The sequence below is a fragment of the Falco naumanni genome, chromosome 2 (genome assembly GCF_017639655.2).
Source record: "Falco naumanni isolate bFalNau1 chromosome 2, bFalNau1.pat, whole genome shotgun sequence".
Classification (NCBI taxonomy): Eukaryota; Metazoa; Chordata; class Aves; order Falconiformes; family Falconidae; genus Falco; species Falco naumanni.
The window spans coordinates 92,143,463-92,158,080 of record NC_054055.1 but is presented as its reverse complement, the minus strand read 5'-3'; the positions used below and the strand labels follow the sequence as shown (position 1 = coordinate 92,158,080).

Here is a 14,618-nt window from a genome sequence, read left to right as displayed (position 1 = left end):
TTTTTACCATCATCTTCTAAGTAAGGAACTGAGGGGCAGAGATCACATAGAAATGGAATGACCTCGTTAAGAGTCAGAGGTATTTGCACCCTTATTTCCACAAAAAAAGCCTCCTACCATATGGACTAACCAAACAAGCAGTGGTCATAAAAGTCCTTGTGAACCACCTGTTAGAAGAGGATGAGGAAAAACACCTTACCACAGAATTTCACAGAAAAGTAACTAAGGGACATGGCACCCCAGCATTCATTCCCAGCAGTTTTCTTGCAGTATTATACGGTTCTGTATTTGTGGTGCAGACCATCCCCTTGCCGCTATTAAAAATTCCCCTTTCAACTCTACAGCTGTAAAAATAAGTTACTGTAAAGAAAGTCCAGCTCAGTCCCCAATGTTTATCCTGTTCTTGGAAATTAGTTGAACCACTTTATCTTGTAACCACAACAACAAAACAACAACAAAAAAAACCACAGCCCACCAACCCTGCCTAAAAGAAGCAACAGATTTATAAAAATTCAGTCTGCATTTTTATAATTTCAAATAAGTTACTTATAGCATTTGACCATACAATATATGGCAAAGTTAACTAAAAGTCAAAGAATAAGCCCAGTGGTATTGCAGCATGTCTCAGTCAAAGATTTAGTTGTGAGCTTAACTCCATGCACTACACATTGCCAAAAAGCTGACTTTTCAGTAGGATGAGGCCACAAGGTGTATGGCAGCACGATGACAGACTGATCCCCAAATGAAAGCAGGCTCAGAACCGTTGAACGACATGCCAAATGTCCTTGCTCTAATGCTACAGGTTAATTGTCTGGCATCCCATGAAAGTCTAAAGGTGAAACATAATTGGAATTCAGATATCTGCATTTAGTAAGACAATTAGTTACAGTTGTATTTTGGGACAACTGTAATTAGAGTTGTATCTAATGAGCTAGCAAAATGACAAGCAAAAAGCTATCAATCACACATTAAATGTGAATGTAAACAATGATGAAAATGCTTCTCTTGTTAGTTTCAAATGTACTTCTAATTTAAGTCTGGTAATTAGTGTCTCAAGGGCACCAGTGTCTGTGTAGTTACGGAAACCTCTAGTTTAACAACAAACGCTTTATCTATTGTGATGAATGTTTGATTTTATTATAATTAATTTCTAACTATTTAGAACAAATATGAAGGGACTATGAATTCTGAACATATATGGCCTCCAAAGATACCCATCTGGTGACAAGCCTAGCATCTTAAAACTCACACTTGATGATGTTTTAATCTACTGTACAGCCCCAAACCACTTCTGCCGCTGTAGGAATTTCTAGTAGTATCTACCACTACCACAGACATAGAAACCCTTTCAAAAAGTATCTTATCCAATCTGTTGGCACCAGAAAGAAGGATATGGGACAGCTTTAGGTGCTACTACATCTCAGGTATTGATTAGCAGCCTGAAGCAGAGGTGGGAGAATGGAAGAAATCCTCATCCTCAGCAAGTCACCATGTATCAGTGTATCCCATTTTCACCAGGAATCTGGGGAAACATGCTTTGGCACTGATGGAGGCAGTTGAGAAGACTTGCATTCCCTTCTGCCGACCCTTTACTGAAGGCAGTGACCTTTAAGGCGTTCAAGGAGCAGCAGAACCCTTTTTTTTTTTTAAGGATGAAGCCAAATTAGCACAGTACAACAGGAACCAGCTTTTCTTTGCAACAGGAAAAGTTTAATGAGTTGTCAACTCTAAGCAACATTTTAAACACATATTTTGCTAAATACCTGCATAAAGACTTATAGACAGCATTTTGATCTAAATATCCATTTTAGTTTGCTGTAAAGCAGTTAGGAATAGATCTATTTTCAACTAAACAGAAATCCGCAGAGATTTAAAAATAGTCTAAGTCAATGTAAAACCAACTAATTAAATCAACTGATGCAACTTTCTTAGGAGGATATGGTAAAATACTACCTGTGGGAATCTGGGACCTTCTACCCACAAATAAAAAGATGGGGTAAGAGAGAGAAGCAACTGGAAATGGAAAGTGAATGACCATTATTGTACCAATTACCCACTGAAGCACTGTAAATAATGCTGAAGATGCTATCATCCAGTTTTTCATCTTGAGTAATGATAAACAAAATTGATATTTTGCAAGAATTGCCTTCAATTGTCACCTATGTGGGAGAGGGTTTTTTGCTGTTGTTTTTTGGGGTTTTGTACAATAACACAGCATGATTTTGGTACTTGAAAAAAAATCTCCACTTTCCCAACTGAGGAAGCCATATTTTTTAAATAATAAGTCACTCACATCAAACATTGATCATTTGAAACAAGGAGCATTGTATAATGACAGAAACACTGTGAAACCTATTTCAGTGCAGTGACTCTTTATGCAGCATTATCCACAACCAGAAGACCAGAAGGGTAAACAATGAAGTCAGTACATTGGCTGAATGTACTTTCTACATCAAAGTTCCTGTTTCAAAAGAAAAATTCTGCCCTACTTTTCCAAGGAATTAACACTACTATGATAAGGGCACAAGAGGAAGTAATAACAGCAAGTATTCGACATCAACTGCTTGAGATCAACCATGATGGAAAATAAAGGTCACACAACAACACTTCCTGACTGAGAATTTTTTTCTCTAAATTCCTTTATTTTCCCTCTTCCACCAGCTGATCTAGTTCTACTCAGAAGAGTCAGACAAGGTCCTGGATCGAATGAATGCACCAGATGATGTCTGAGGCAGAGTTCACGTTTCAGTATCTGACAGAACAGGGTATTCCGTAAGGTCAAAGTGGGCACAGCCTCTAATTCTAGTATGACATTCTTTAAGACTGCCAATCAAAAAAGCAGCCCCAGACAATGTATTTTCTTAAACCTTAAATCAGCAAGTTGTCAATGCTTTCTTCAACAGCAGCAATTCAAGGTACAAGTATGACTTTAAGACTACAAAGTCTGTAATCAGCAATCCAAATGAACCTTAACTATAAGTACACACATGCAAGTACAGGAATGTTTCACTTTCATAGTTCTACATCTTTCAATTTTAATGCAACCACTTTCAGTCCATTTGGATTTATATAAATCTATTATTTATTATTAGTTGTTCAGATTTATAAGACGGTAAGAGATGCGTTCCATAAGAGAAGTCTAGTGTCTCATCTAAATTATTTAATCATACAATTCTTTCGGTAGAGTTAATTTGTTGGCGGGATACTTGGAAGGGGTTTTTTTTCCATCACTTTACTCTTGAAAGACACAGACTTAAAAGTTTTAAGTAGGGCAACTGACAGAAGATATTTGTGTGGCCATGTGAGGTCAAATATACTTCAAATTGCACAATGAAAACAGCTCACGTTCTGCAGTAAAACTAATTATATTGGCTTTACTTTGTCTCCAAAATATGTTCTTAAATATCCTACAACCTTGCCATCCCACATTACAATTCTGCTCACAGACAGAATAAGGTTAGTTAAGTGACACATTGCGTCTGATTCCAGGAAGGACGAAGTGCAGAGCCAGCATGCGCAGCTAGGTTAAAGGAAAACCACTGATCACTAAGCTTCTTATATTCAGGTGTGAGAATTTAACCTCTCATAAGAAATCGCTGGATGTCATATAGATTGCAGTAATATTTATATTCTTTTAGAACTGATTACCTGAGTGACAGATGCAGGAAAAAGAAAACTAATCATTTATCCTTGACAAAAAATAAAAATAAAATGTTGACTTACTAGCTACTGAGTCACAGGGAAAAAAAATCCTACAAATAAATGATACAAGCTGAAACACACCTTTTACTGGCTGCTAGAGCAGACTACGGTCTTAGATCTTTTTAAAGCTAAGTAAGTAAAGACTAAATGAGTTAGAATGCATTCTTAAAGGATACAAGTCAGCATTTTGACTTTTGGTCCTCATGTTGTTAAGCTCAAGATGATATTTCTAAAATCTCTAATGGAACAAAACTAAAGGTATTGGGAGTGAAAAGAAATGTTCTGATCCTGCAACCAGATTCACCCCTGCAAAGAAAATATCTGTATCTCTGTCCAAGATTTCATAAGTTATTCCCAGTCTTCCTAAGAGATATTTTCCACATCCATTTCCACCCAAATATACATCTTGAGTCTCTAAACAATTTGTTGGGGTTTTGGGTTTGGTTTTTTTTTTTTTTAAGGGGTAATTGATGGTGGTTTAAATTTGATTAGACTAACATGAAATTGTTAAAATTTGCAGGCAAAGATGACAAAAGGTGAATGTCATGGCTGAACTCCAGAGGGCTTCAAATAAATTTCTTAAATGTGTTTAACTGCATAAAGATAATTCTTCCCTGTGGCTGGCTTATTAAAATTGGGAAAAGCCTTTTCTGCTATAATCTTGGCTCTTCAGAGATAAAGACTAAACAGCCCTGTAGCAAAAACTGAGCTTTTTCCCTGAAAAGAACTCAAAAGCATCAACTGACTAAAACCAGCAGAAGTGCTACAGAGAAAAAAACCCTCACAAAATCCATAAGCAAACAACCACATCCCCTCACCCTCATCAGTAACCCAAACCAGACACGTCAGTATAACATTGAAGAAAAATGTCTGGTTTAAATTATGTCTTAAAACACACTGTATCTGAGAGCTCAGCATGCACAAAATGTATCAGAATGGAATGTGTGTATATTCCATTAAAGATCTGCTCACCTCTCCCACAACTTCAATGATGTCACCAACTTTTAATTCCAGTTCATCTTCATTTTGAGGCATATAACTGAAAGCCACCTGACATCTTCTTCTTCTGTTTCTCTCTCCTGGTGGAAATGAAGAAAATAGGGAGATTGTAAAATGAAAACAAAATTCCACGCCAAACACAAGCCAATGGAAATTAGTAAAGATGAAATATTCTTTGAGCACTATTGAAAGAATCTGAATGTTTGCAATGCTTAATATATCTGCCTAGAATTAATTTACTAAAAGAGGGTGGAGAAAAGACTTCCAATGCATATGATTTCTTTCAAGTACTTTTATAATTCAATGCAATTAATACGTGAAAATAAATCGTGGGGATTATTTTCTTTCTGCAATATCATTCTAGAGCCAAAATTTAACTAATAGATTGTGGTTCCTAGTGAACAGGATAGACAAATTCTACTGAGAGGATCTTTACAGGTGTATTTACTACAATTTCTCTTCCAGGCTAATGCTCTACACACATGGTATAGGCAAATCCAGAAACTGGACGGGTGGGGAAGGGATCCAAAACCTCGTGGCTTTTGCTCATAAGGAAATAAGCTCCCAATTAATTATTTTCTCCTGTATCTTTTTCTTTGTAATTCTTTCACATGTGTAAAAACATTGGACTAAACTTTTACAGATATATATGTCCTTTCCATAGAACAGAATCATAGAATCATTTAGGTTGGAAAAGACCTTTAAGATCATCGATTCCAACCATTACCCTGGCACTCTACCACTAAACCATGTCCCTAAGTGCCACCTTACACATCTTTCAAGTATCTCCTGGGATTGTGACTCAGCTACTTCCCTGGGCAGCCTGTTCCAATGCTTAACAACCCTTTCTGTGAATAAATTTAACTTAAACCTCCCCTGGCACCACCTGAGGCCATTTCCTCCGATACTATCACTTGTAACTTGGGAGAAGAAACTGACACCCACCTCACTACAACCTTCTTTCAAGTAGTTGTAGAGCATGAAAAGATCTCCCATCAGCCTCCTTTTCTCCAGACTAAACAGCCCCAGTTCCCTCAGCCATTCCTCACAGGACTTGTGCTCCAGACCCTTCACCAGCTTTGTTGCCCTTCTTCAGACACACTCCAGCACCTCAATGTCTTTCTTGCAGTGAGGGCCCCAAAACTGAACACAGTGTTCAAGGTGTGGCCTCACCAGTGCCACGTACAGGGGGACGATCACTGCCCTGGTCCTGCTGGCCACACTATTCCTGATACAAGCCAGGATGCTGTTGGCCACCTTGGCCACCTGGGCACGCTGCCGGCTCATATTCAACTGGCTGTTGACCAACACCCCCCAGGTCCTTTTCCATGAAGCAGCCTTCCAGTCACTCTTCCACAAGCCTGTAGTGTTGCATGGGTTTGTTGTGACCTGAGTGTGGGACCCAGCACATCTTGTTGAACTTCATACAGCTGGCCTCAGCTTGTCAATCCAACCTGTACAGATCCCTCTGCCAGCCTTCCAATCCTCAAGAAAATCAACACTCCTGCCCAGCTTGGTGTCATCTGCAAACTCACTGAGGGTTCACTTGATCCCCTCACCCAGATCATTGATAAAGGTATTACAGAGAAGTGACCCCAGTACTGAGCCCTGGGGAACACCATGTATGAACAGCTACCAACTGGATGTAACTTCGTTCACCACCACTCTTTGGGCTTGAGTGTCTGGACAGTTTTTAACCCAGCAAACAGTGCACCTGCCCAAGCCACGAGCAGGCAGTTTCTCCAGAAGAATGCTGTGGGAAGTGGTGTCAAAGGCTTTACTAAAGGCCAGGCAGACAACATCCACAGCCTTTCCCTCACCCACTAAGCAGGTCACCTTGTCACAGAAGGAGATCAGGATGGTCAGGCAGGACCTGCCTTTCGCAAACCCCTGGTGGCTGGGCCTGATCACCTGGTTTCCCTGTACACGTTGCATGACAGCACTCAAGATGGTCTGCTCCATAACCTTCCCCAGCTCCGAGGTCAGGCTGACAGCTCTGTAGTTCCCTGGATCCCCATTCTGGCCCTTCCTGTAGATGGGTGTCACGTTTGCCAACTTCCAGTCACCTGGGACCTCCCCGGTTAGCCAGGACTGCTGATAAATGATGGGAAGTGGCTCGGTGAGCACCGCCAGCTCCCTCAGTACCTTGGGTGGATCCCACCCGGCTCCATAGACCTGTGTCACTGACCGTTTCCCCTTGGATTGTGGGGGCCTCGTTCTGCTCCTCCTCCCTGTCTTCCAGCTCAGGGAGATGGGTGCCCAGAGAACAACTGGTCTTGCTACTAAAGGCTGAGGCAAGTAAGGCATTAACTTACTGACGTGAAACATGACCATGTTGGAATGTTGTAGAGGAGAAGGTAGGAAGAGAGAAATCATTCAAAACACAGGATTCACTGATTACTCCCTCTTCTCTTATGCAATGTACAGACCATACTATTTTGTATCATTGATATACATGTATCCATTCAAACACATATACACACCCCCTACACAAGTAAATGTGGTTTCTCTCATGCTATTTCTCTTTACTATTAAACATGTTAAGTACACATCAAAATCAATTGTGTAAACACTGACCAAAAATGGCCTTCATCTGACATTAAATGACAGAAATGGATCTTATGCTCACTCTATTATTTCCCCTGCAACATTCTTTAGAATTCTGCTCTAGGGCAAACAGTAATAAGAAGTTAAAGAACTGTTTTTTTTCTAATCTATTAATCAAAACTAAAGAAAGAATGGAGAAGGGAAGCCATTGACTTTGGCTTTCAGATAATATTTTTCACACCCACTGCAATCCCACATGAGTGGCAGCTTTCTGAATGTTAAAATTAATACCTTAATACAATGTAACCAAATTCGCTCAAATTTGCTCTTTTTTCCGCCTACAGATGACTCTTCATTCTTCACCACCTAAACCACAATGGTCTAAAATGGACAGCTTTACACAACTGCATTCAAAATGACTTAAATATAATAAATATCTTCCATACTGAGTGCTTCTTTCATTGTGCAAAAAAGGCTGCCTATTTTCCCTAAAGATAACATTCCCACTATGATTTCTAACATCAAGTAGCAACTGATGAGCTGACATTGCCTGATGTGACAGATATCGGTTGCCACCCCATTTAATAATCAATATTGTGTGACTCTTGGAGAGTATTTTTGAGACTGCTAAGAGAGTAAGAAGTAAACACATTTCTGGATGCTAATAATAGACCTGTATGAATCCTTACCCCTCTCACCACCTAAAGTTTTTTATTACTGTCCTGGTTTCATCTGGGATGGAGGTAATTTTTTCCTTAGTAGCTGGTGCAGTGCTGTGTTTTGGATTTGGTGTGAGAACAATGTGGATAACACACCGATGTTTCTCGTTGTCGCTAGGTAATGCTTATACTAAGCCAAGGGCTTTGCAGTTTCTTGAGCCCTGCCCGTGAAAGGGGTGGAGAGGCACAAGAAATTGGGAGGGAACAGCCAGGACAGCTGGCCTGAGCTGGCCAGAGGGATATTCCATACCACAGGATGTCATGCTGAGGTATATAAGCTGGGGGAAGAAGAAGGAGGAGGGAAACATCTGGCGTTATGGCATTTGTCTTCCCATGTAACCATTACATGTGATGTGTCCTGCTTTCCCAGGTATGGCTGAACACCTGCCTGCCAATGGGAAGTAATGAATGGATTCCTTGTTTTGCTTTGCTTGTGTGCGCAGTTTTTGCTTTACCTATTAAGCTGTCTTTATCTCAACCCATGAGTTTTCTCACTTTTACTCTTCTGATCCTCTCCTCCATCCCACTGTGAGGGGAGCAAGTGAGTAGCTGTGTGATGCCTGGTTGCTGACTGGGGTTAAACCATGACAATTACTGTATGGAAAATCTAACAAAAAGTTTGCATTTATCTCGGTTAGTCTCATGGTTGTTTCTCCACACTCCTTCTCCTCCCAAATCTTTCTCTAAAGAAATACCTAAGTGGAGAGCAGCAAGCCAACAAGAGGCATAGACTCCATGTACTAGTTCCCGTCTGTGGTCTAATGCAAGACAACAGATCCAGCATTGAATCCCTTTGGTATTAAGAAGGTGCTACTGGAGCCCATGTGCATGATAATGTTGGGAGCACTTCAGCAGAGCACAAAAGTTGTGTGGGGCATTCTTCAGCCAAGGGATATCTGTTTTTTCTTACACTAAAGCAACCTTGGTAATACAGCAGTATGAGTTTTCTACAAAAACAGAGCTGATAGGGAAAGAAGTCAGAGTAACCAAGCCATGCCTATATAAAAAATGTTGGTAAATAAAAACTCTGGTTTTGCAAATGCAATACACACACCCCAGCATCACTGATTTTTTGCCTGTTTCTTTATTAACACAAAGTCTACAAAGGCACCATGGTCAGGAACCGGAAAGACCAACTGGGACAACTAAGCAGCAGTTTAGGCAGAAACATTGGAGTCTTGATCTTCTCTTGCCATTTCCCCTTGTGCTGATATTGCCACTTATTGCAGAGTATTATTACAGTCCACGTTTTAATTGCTAGTCATCTGAGATCTAAATGGCACACTGAATTTAAAATGCAAGTAATTTGACCAATTGATGTAAAGTTAATTTTAAACCATATAGGGTAGCAATTCTGCAATGAAAACTGCAGATAATTTCTAATCTAATCCATTTTTTCTTACTTGTAAATTGATGAAGAATTTATTTTGTAGGAAGTTTTTTTGCGTTTTTCTCCACACTTGAGCATAAAATGAGTTACTTGCAAGTGAATAGTTACCATGTGGTAAAAAGACAGGGAATAAACCCACTACTTCAAAATCAGAGGAGGTGTGCTGCAAAGTCCTCACTGGGTTTTGAAAGAAGGAAAAACAGGATCAGTGAACTTTTACTGGTTCATGTATAATAATCTGTAGCAAGTAACCTGCTGCAGACAACACCATACTGCGCTATGCTTGCTGGCTGTACTTGTAGGCTTTTTCATCTCCTGTAGCCATGGCACAACATCAGGAGTATTTTGAAGGCAAAAGGCCTGTGCTGCACGTCAGGAACTAACCGAGCTATACTGTATTCAGAACAAGCTGTCATGCAGAAACAACATCACTCACCCTTGTAAAAAACACTGGCTCCCATTTACATAGCTAAAACAAACCTGGAAGGAAAAAAATTCACACTCTGAGTTTGTACAGTCAGCTTTTAAAACAAACCAGGCAGCTACAGAGATTTTGCTGTGTGTGTACAAGGGGGCTAACAAACCAGTGACTGCAAAGCACGTTGCATCTGAAGCAATGGCACCAAGACCTCAACGCCTGTGCTGCAAAGCGTGCCTGACTGTGCTCCGCTCCTTGTAATGGCTGTGTCAAAGGCACTGAACCCTCACAAAGTCTCTGCAGATGTAGAAAGGGAGGAAAGAAAATGGACCTTGCATGAGGAAAGGTGTCATGTCACAATGCACCTGCAGAATGATGCTGGCTGCCTCCTTATTTGCAGCTGTTGATTGACAGCTCCCACTCACCCCACCTGAGGATACTGTTCCCCCTGCCCTGAGAGGTGAACCACTCCTCTGATCATTCCCCAAACACTTTCACTCAGAGCAAAACTTGGTAGCTTAGCAGGGTAAACAACGGGCTTTGCTAAACCAGCTCCTTTTGGTGTTCACCCTAAAATTCACCTACTCATCGTAGGTGTCCCTGAGTCAGATGTCTAAATCTGAGCCTTATCACTCAGGAGTGGGGAGAACCTAATACCTCCAGAGGGTGTTTAGTGTCACTGTAAAACAGACAATTAAAATATATCAGATGAATGACCCTCTGGAGGTGCCTTTTTCTACTTGCGTGGCTAGATCAGACCTCAGCATCTAACTTTAGAAAGTCTGAAGTCAAGACAAATGGAAAAAGGAATGAACATATATTTAGAAACGAAACAAACAAACAAATCTTCCAGGCCACAAATTTCATTCATGTCAAAGTGGTGTTTGGTCAGATTCTAAAAATGGTGTGGTTGCCTATGGAGACCGTAAAGAGGCTTCCTGCAGCTGTACACATGCAAAAGAGCGTATGATTTCTAGGCATTTAAAACACCTCTCTGGTATTAGCAATGAAGACCAAACAAGAGGCAATGACAATGCATTGGCATTTAATGCTTACCTTTGTAAGGGGCACCAAAAGCTGAGGCAACGCTACACAAGAAGTCAAACTGGTACTGACCATCGTGCCATCGGGTCCAGGAAAGGTCACAAACTGACAGCGTGGGATTACACAAAAAATGCAGCAGCCGCAGAATACAGAGGAAGTAAGCTATTTCAAAATGAACTGGAATTTTCAAATCCAAACTACTTTTTTTAAACTTAAAACCTCTGTCATGAAACAGATGTTTATATATGTGTGTGAATGGGTTATATGGCGGTTTCTGTAGAGCCTATTGTTCACTGATGCAAGCATCTTTGTAGCCAGTTCTGTCAGTGGAAATGACATGGTTAACTTCACTAACCACCAGGTCCATCAACTCTACATACTAATCCACTTTTTTTCTCCACCACATGAGAACAAGTACAGCAATCTCTTTCATAACACTGTACAACTATTCTAGAGTCAAAAAACTGTATTCAATAAAAACCTTCAGAGAACAGACCCATGGATCAAATGGGTCCGTCCCGCTCCCTGCTGACAAAGGTATGCCTAAATAACTGACAATCTCTTCAAAACTAGGCCGCACAGTTTTGTAATTTAATCTGGTTTATGTCACGTATATAATTTCTATCTGTATCACTGCAGCTCAGACAAACAATGCAACACAATTGTTCCTGGATTTCTTCTACCATTGTTTCTTAATAAAGGAGTGTTGCTAGGGAAATCGCATGGGTTAGGTTGGGGGCTAAGTTACGGTTTGCAGCCCAAGGACTCTATGTTTCTCCCACATCTAAATAATTTCAAACACACTAAAGCACATAGTAGCTCCTGCAGGCTTCCCTCTACTAAGGGCTTGCTGAGCAGGCTCAGGTGAATCACAGAAGGAAACTGAGATCCACTGGGCCACCCTTCAAGCAGATGCAAATTGACTGAATTCAGTAAAACCAGTTGGCAAAGACAGGCAAGGCTACTAGGAGGAAAATGGCAAACTGGAGGAAAAGTTTTCTGTCCTCTAATTCAGATTTCCCTGCACATGGCCTCATCTGCCCATCAGCGTGAGCTGCACTTCCCATCCTCCCAGCTTCCCAACTATAGCTGTAGCTGGGAGGAACTGGTTCCGTGTACAGTGTCTCCTGGTTAGACAAGCTGGTCTGCGATATGACTCAGTTAGAAACCAGTTCCAAATTTAATGCGCAAAAAGACAAAAGGCAACTATTGTACAACTAAGAGATGGCATATATCCTTTTAGGTTGTATGTTAATGATTTTAATGGTACTGATGGAGTTCTGGTATAGCTGCTTTGAACTGCCAGCCTAGATGGTTACTGTATCAGCTTTTTTTTTTGTTATAAATCACTGAACTGTATATATTTGTCGTGGTTTAACCCTGGCCGGCAACCAAGCCCCATGCAGCTGCTCGCTCACTCCCACCCACCCAGAGGGATGGGGAGGACAATCGAAAAGGAATGTAAAACTCAAGGGTTGAGAGAAGAACAATTTAACATGTAAAGCAAAAGCCATCTACGCAAGGAAAACAAAGCAAAGCAAGGAATTCATTCACCACTGCCCACGGGCAGGCAGGTGCTCAGCCATCCCCAGGAAAGCCGGGCTCCACCACACGTAATGGTTACTCAAGAAGACAAACACCATAATGCCAGATGTCCCCCCCCTTTCCTTCTTCTTCCCCCAGTTTATAAACTCAGCATGATATCATATGGTAGGGAATGTCCCTTTAGCCACTTCGGGTCACCTGTCCTGGCTGTGTCCCCTCCCAATGTCCTGTGCCCCTCCAGCCTTCTCGCTGGCAGGGCCCAAGAAACCAAAAAGTCCTCGATTTAGTATAAACATCACCCAGCAGCAACTAAAAACGTCAGTGTCCTATCAACATTGTTTTCACATCCTAGCCGAACCACAACCCTGTACCAACTACTAAGAAGAAAATTAACTCCATCCCAGCTGAAACCAGGACAATATTAAAATGGAAATGTCAAGAAAAAGGTTGAGCTACAAGCTTACTTTTGAGAAAAATTCTTAAAACCACTATCCTCAGTAGGTGCTTTTGAGAAATAGAAGTTACCTAAGTAGGAGCAAACAGATAGTTAGCATTAAAAATGTTGATTTTTTTAAATTGCCATTTTTAAAGTGTATTGAAGATGGTGTTAAAAGACTTCACATGAAGTCTTGGTCATACTCAATTCTAATGTTGATTCAGTCACTACTATCTTCTAGTAGTAGTGACACAAGGACTCCATCATCTTGTACCCACACACTAGCAGAAATACAACTCTGATTTTAAAAGGCACTGGAATTGTCAAATTCCAATTTCCTTCTTTTCCTGGAAGATTTTGGCAGTACTTTCTGACCTGGGATGTGACATGTCAATTCCAATTCTCTCATCTCCCACACGCTGTTAGAAGGGTGAATGCTTTTTGGATGGATGACAAAAAAACCCTGCTGATGTCTGCTTCTTCTCCGTCTAGCAGAAAACAGAAGTACGCTGGGTGTGAATATTCTGAGGGGGAAGGAATTTTGGGTGGTTTTTGTGGTTTTGTTTTGCTGTGGGTTTTTTTGTTTGGGGTTGTTTTGGGGTTTGTTTGTTTGTTTGTTTGTTTTAAAATTTGTGACATTAATATACCAGAGAAGAGAAAGATAAAATGCAAGGAGGGATGACGGGAGATGGAATATCTGAGGTGCTTCCAGTACTCTATCAAAAGCTGCTGTGTTTTTCTACAAGCAGATGAACTGGGGAGTGCCCTGCTTTGATGTGTGCAGCTGAATCATGGAGATCGCAGGACTCCATTAAGCACAACTGAGCCACAATGCAATATGCCATCACTGCTAGTAATACATTACTCTGAATGTGTTAATGTTCTACTGTTACCAAGGAGTAGGTTTTCTCTTGCTAGACGCCACAGCCACACTTCCAGGTTTCAGCCATCTGGCTGCTGCTCAGAATTTTATGACCAAGATTTGCCTGTGAGGAACCTGAAAGCTCGGAAGACACATTTTTGTTACACCATCATGTTTTTACACACATGCTCCATCAGAGTAACAGCAAACCTCATACTGTTCAATAAATTCATTCTTTTGTTAAAAACATGCAGCAATATTCAGGCCTTTTATTGTGTATATGTCTTTTGCATAATAGCAGGAACTACTGGAAGCAACTTACAGCAACAACGTAATACCAGCGGTCACAGGCTGTTAGGAGAAAACCAGTAACGAACTGAGAAGTGGAGCACTTCCCTATGCCACAGGGGGAGCCAGGCTTGCACTTTTCACAGACAGAACTGAAATACTAGTGAGGCTGAGATCATTAGTTAAGCCCAACCAAACCAGAAGGAAATGCTAGAAAAGGAACTGCAAACAAACTCAAAAGACACTTGCACAGTTTAACCATACACCACCAAAATTCTTTCCTTCTGAGCCTGAAAGTTTTGAAACGCGTATAAAAGGAGTAGAAACTTCTGCAAGTGCAATGTCAAGAGTATGGGCAGATCATCACCAGCAAATTAGATCAAGTCCAGACTCCAACAGGAACACAGCCTTGCCATAAAAGCTGCATATTTTAAACTCTATCTTTCAGGGGGAAAGTGAAAAACACAGTAGTAAACTACATATTAACTCAGTCATATGCAGAACTAAAAATGTGTATGTTCATCAAAGCTACTAGTTCTAGTACCAGTATCTTTTAAACTTCATAGTGTAAATGATTATTTTGGGTTAGCATTACGGGTGAAACTCCCATCATGAGACGAAAATTGGAACTTGGTGAGAGGGTTTCAAACAGACTTTTTTAAAAGTAC

The 14,618-nt window shown here is 40.7% G+C and overlaps 1 protein-coding gene across 5 annotated transcripts in view; it reads right to left on the bottom strand.

Annotated features, from left to right (window-relative positions):
- SH3KBP1 (SH3 domain containing kinase binding protein 1) overlaps nucleotides 1–14,618 on the bottom strand; it is a 234,075-nt gene that overhangs the window by 112,702 nt on the left and 106,755 nt on the right. For all 5 annotated transcript variants that reach the window (XR_005826170.1, XM_040582562.1, XM_040582564.1 and 2 more), the window contains exon 4: nucleotides 4,675–4,781. Coding sequence is in view for 4 of the 5 variants with exons in the window: in XM_040582562.1 (XP_040438496.1) it covers nucleotides 4,675–4,781 (107 nt within the window). In the remaining variant the exon portion in view is untranslated. The remainder of the gene's footprint in view (nucleotides 1–4,674; nucleotides 4,782–14,618) is intronic.